Source organism: Numida meleagris, unplaced genomic scaffold, assembly GCF_002078875.1.
Source record: "Numida meleagris isolate 19003 breed g44 Domestic line unplaced genomic scaffold, NumMel1.0 unplaced_Scaffold250, whole genome shotgun sequence".
NCBI lineage: Eukaryota > Metazoa > Chordata > Aves > Galliformes > Numididae > Numida > Numida meleagris.
The window spans coordinates 396,302-400,608 of NW_018364306.1; the positions used below are offsets into that span (position 1 = coordinate 396,302).

At 70.6% G+C, this 4,307-nt stretch overlaps 2 protein-coding genes across 2 annotated transcripts in view; both read right to left on the bottom strand.

The window, feature by feature from the left end:
• Positions 1–11: 11 nt before the first annotated feature.
• LOC110390940 lies at positions 12–1,587 on the bottom strand. The gene is made up of 2 exons (XM_021382552.1): positions 1,550–1,587; positions 12–827 (listed from the first exon to the last, which is right to left on the bottom strand). Exons 1-2 carry the CDS (start codon positions 1,562–1,564, stop codon positions 147–149), a joined length of 696 nt encoding a protein of 231 aa, XP_021238227.1. The 5' UTR covers positions 1,565–1,587; the 3' UTR covers positions 12–146.
• Position 1,588: 1 nt separating this feature from the next.
• The window catches only part of EBF4 (early B-cell factor 4), a gene marked incomplete at both ends in the record, with an annotated part of 6,905 nt that continues 4,186 nt past the window's right edge, over positions 1,589–4,307 (bottom strand). Inside the window, 3 exon segments of the mRNA XM_021382545.1 lie at positions 1,589–1,750; positions 2,163–2,228; positions 2,476–2,564. Coding sequence (XP_021238220.1) covers positions 1,589–1,750; positions 2,163–2,228; positions 2,476–2,564 — 317 coding nt within the window.

Sequence of the window (4,307 nt, forward strand, 5' to 3'; positions counted from 1 at the left end):
TGGGGGGGGGGAGTGCACAGAGGGACGGACGGACGCTGTGCACGGCACGGGGATGGGGACGGTGCCGCAGGGGGGAGAGAGTGCACGGATGGACAGACGGACGGCACACAGGGGACAGGGACGGTGCCACAGGGATGGGGACGGCGTTATAGGAAGGAGAGCGCCTGGAAGGACAGATGGATGCAGACAGAGGGACAGCACACATGGCATGGGCTGGGGGGGACAGGGACAGTGCTGCTGGGGGGCAGTCGGACAGAGGGAGCAAACGCGTTGGGTGGGCACTGAGTGCAGACAGACGGACACGGACGGATGTCACCGACACACGGATGGAGAGGGGACACGTGAGGGCAGAGCAGCCTGGAGGCACCAGACAGACAGACGGACAAAGGGACGGACAGGAGATGCATACGCACGGCGGCCACAGGGGGAAACGGTGCGTGCCACGTGGACGGCCAGACAAACGGACACGGCACAAAGCCCGGGGCGCAGCTGGGGCTGCCCTGACCCCGTGGGGCACACACAGTTGTGGGGCTGCACCAGGACCCCTGGGGAGGGCGGGACCCCCACGCCCTGGGGACACCTCCTCCAGACCCAGCCCCACGTCCAGCAGAGCGAGCGTGGCTCTGGGTGTGCATGAGCCTTGTGCACACGTGTGTGTGTGTGTGTGTGTGTGTGTGCATGCCCCGTGTGCGCGTGCTCGGGCGCTCACCTTCGGAGGGGTCGAGGCGCCGTGCCCGCCGCCCGTGCTTGGAGTTGTTGTGCACGAACATGTTGTCGGACACGGCCAGCACGTGGCCGTCCACGCTCACCGTCGTCGACACCACCACCTGGGGGGGGGGGGGGAAGCAGGGTCAGGGCCCCCCCCGTGGGGATGGGGGCCTCCCCGTGCCCCCGAGCAGCCCAGCGCCGCCTCCAGCCTCACACACGCGCGTGCAAGCACAAAGCTCTGGTTGTGCGCGCACGCGCGCGTGCACACACGTCCATTTTGCGCACTTGTCCACGCGTGCACACGCTTCTGCATTTGCACGTGTGTGTGCGTGCGTGCACCAAGGGAGGGGGTGAGCGCGTGTGCACCTGAACACGGACAGTTGCTCGCGTGTGTGCACCTGTGCACGCGAACCTGTGCACGCACACAGGTGTGCACGCACACGCACGCACGCACACACAGCTCCAGTGCCACCCCCAGGGCCCTGTCCACCCGGGGGGGCACTGCGCCCGTGCCCCCCGCCCCACGGCCCCGCTCCCCCCTCCGCCGTGGACTTGGCTGTTCTCCCGGAGCTGCTTGGCGCTATGCAAATTGCCTGGGTCGTTAATCATGTAAAAATGTCACAATTATCATATCTTTACGAGAGGCCCTAATGAAGGCGCCCGTGCTGGGTGGGGGCCGGGACGGGGCCCCCCCTCTGCGGAAGCTCCAGCTGCGGGAAAAGGGGTGGGGGGGGGGGGGGGGCTGTGTGCGGGGCTGGTCCCCACCTCCCCCCACACCTCTGGGGGGTGCAGAGCCCCGCGTGTGGGGCAGGGATGGGGGGGGGAGCTGGGGGGGGCTCACCTGGAAGCGCCGCATGTCCCGGGGGTTCCCCGCGTTCTNCGCCGCGTCCCCGATGCTGACGGCCAGCTGGCTGCCGAACGAGTTCACCCCCACGACGGCGCCGGGGCCGTGCGTGCCGCCGAGCGAGGAGAGCTGCGCGGGGCCGCGGGGAACGCTGTACAGAGCCTCGGCGATGTCGGCCGCGCGCTTCAAGATCAGGTCCTGGAAGGGGTGAGGGTGGACGTGTCGCCGCGGGGCCGGGTGCCGGCATCGGGGTGGGGGGGAGGAAGGGAAGCAGCGGAGGGACGGGAGCGCTCCGGAACGCGGCTCCGGGCTCCGTGCGGGCGGGGGGTGGCCACGCTGTGGGGGGGGGCACCCGACTCAGAGCCTGAGGAATCCTAATGCCGAGCAGATGTGGGGCAGGAGCCTGCGGCCCCGCTCCGGTGTCAGGGGGTGGGAGCGGATGAGCTGGGGGGGGCTGTGGGCTGGGATGGGGCCGCAGGGTGGGATGGGAACATATGGGATGGAGACACGGGGTGGGATGCGGCCACGAAGGGTGGGGTGGTGCCATACGGGGCAGGACGGAGCTGTAGGGTGGGATGGGGACATATGGGGTGGGACGGGGCCGCGGAACCTGGTTGTTGTGTGGCATCCCATAGAGAGCCTCCACCAGGTCGGCCGCGCGCTTCAGCAGCACCTCCTGGCAGGGAGCAGCACAGGGTCAGGGGGACCCCGCCCCAAACCCCTCTGCACCCCCCACGTCCCCAGATCGGTGGCACAGCCCCACACCTGAGGGCACATCCCCACGCTGGCGCCGTGCCCCGATCCCAGCCCCGCATCGCACCCACAGCACCGGGACCCGGCGCTGCCCCCCCAGCCCGTCCCTGCCTGCACCCACGGGTGCCACCGGCGGAATGGGACCAGGGCCCCACGCCGTGGGTCCCCACCTTGGGCAGGCGCTCGGGGTCCCCGGGGTGCCGCGGGATGACCTTCTGCAGCCGCTGGAAGCCATAGTCGATGGTGGGCTCGTTCAGCGCTGCTGGGGAGAGGTGGGTGAGCAGCGAGGCCCCCCCAGAGCCTCCCTGCCCTCTAGGGAAACAGAGGCACGGCGCCAGGCAAGGGGACTCCGAGGGGACACAGCAGTCCCTCCCCCCACGCCTCAAACAGCCCCAGCCCTCGCCTGGCACCCCCCCGTGCCCCACAGCTGTGGCACGGGGACATCGTCCTGCAGAGCTCACACGTGTGCACGACCCCGTGCTCAGCGCTCCTGGGCGTCCATAGGGTTTTTCGGCAACCCCCACCCCACAACCCTAAGCCCTCCCCCCCCGAGCCCATCCCTGCTGGCCTTGCCAAGGCACAGCCCTTCCACGTCCCCAAACCCTGCCCTGTCCCCATGCACCCATTCCCCAAACCTAACCCTACCCTGTTCCCAAATCCTGTACCCAAACCCCAACCCTACCCTGTCCCCATATACCCTGCCCCCAAACACTGTCCCCAAACCCTAACCCTCCCCTCCCCCATANGCTGGGGACGGTGGCAGGAGGGGGACGGCGCCGCAGGGCGCGTGGCAGCCCCCAAACTGCAGGGACGGGCAGGGGGCTGCGAGCCCCTTCCTCGCGCCCGGCACACGGGGACACGGCGGCGATGCCCGGGAAGTTTCGGGGTGCACCTCCCTGTGCCCCGTCTTGGTCACCCCACCCCCCCCCCGCTTGGCCCCCTCCCCAGCTGCCGGGCCAGGCCGGACCCTCAGTGCCGCCCCACCGCCGGGCACTCAGCCGGGCAGCGTTTTGGGGACATTGGTTCCCTGCACCCCGGCGCGCGGCAGCCGGGGGGGGTGCCCACAGGGAGACCCCACGGCTTCAATGCGGGGACAGCGGGCGGCGGGGCTGGGGGTCCCGGCTGGAGACGGCACGGAGCGTTCAGCCCCAAAAGTGCCAGCGATGGCCCCGCTCCACTGCAGGGCTCACCTCCCCGCAGAGCCCGGCGTGGGGCACATCACGCTGTGCCCAGGACCCCCGGCACCCTCCACGCTGCAAGCGTTGCCCCCATCCCGTGAGCCCCCAGCCCACGTGGGGATATGGGGAGCTGGGGCAACGGGTGCCCCCCTGGCTGTGCCGCTCCGGGCACGGGGCAGGGATGGGACGGAGTGGGGGCACGGGGTGGGGGGCCGGTGTGACACCAGCATGGCACAGCCTGGACACGGGGCTGCTGAATCCACAGGGTCCTGGTGGGGCCTGAGAGGAGCGCTGGGTGCGTGGGGCACTGGGGATGCCCGAGGTCCCCGGTGGGTGTGAGGCGCTGGGGATGCCCAAGGCACCCTGGCTGCCCATGCTGGGGGTGGTGGGTGCCCGGGGTGGCCGGCATGAGTGGGGGGGCGTGGGGTGCCCATGGGGTGCGGGGTGCCCGTGGTGCACGGGGTGTCCACAGAGCCTGGGGTGCCGCGGAGCCCGTGGTACCCGGGATGCGGGTGGTACCCAAGCTGCCCATGACAGCTGGGATGTTGCTGGTCCCCGGGATGCCCGTGGTGCCCGGGATGCTCGTGGTACCCGAGGTGCCGGCAAGGAAAGGGGAAGCCCGCAGAGCCCGCAGTCCCTTACCTCTGTGCCGCCGTGCTGGCGTCCAGGATGCCGGTGCCCTGCAGCCACCTGACGGAGGGCAGCCCGGCCGTCAGCGGCTCTTCCTTCATGGGCAGCCCCCCCCGGGGCAGCGCCTCCTGCATAGAGAACATGGCACGGGCTCAGAGCCGGGCAGGTGCCGGGCGTCCCGGCCGCCGGGGAAG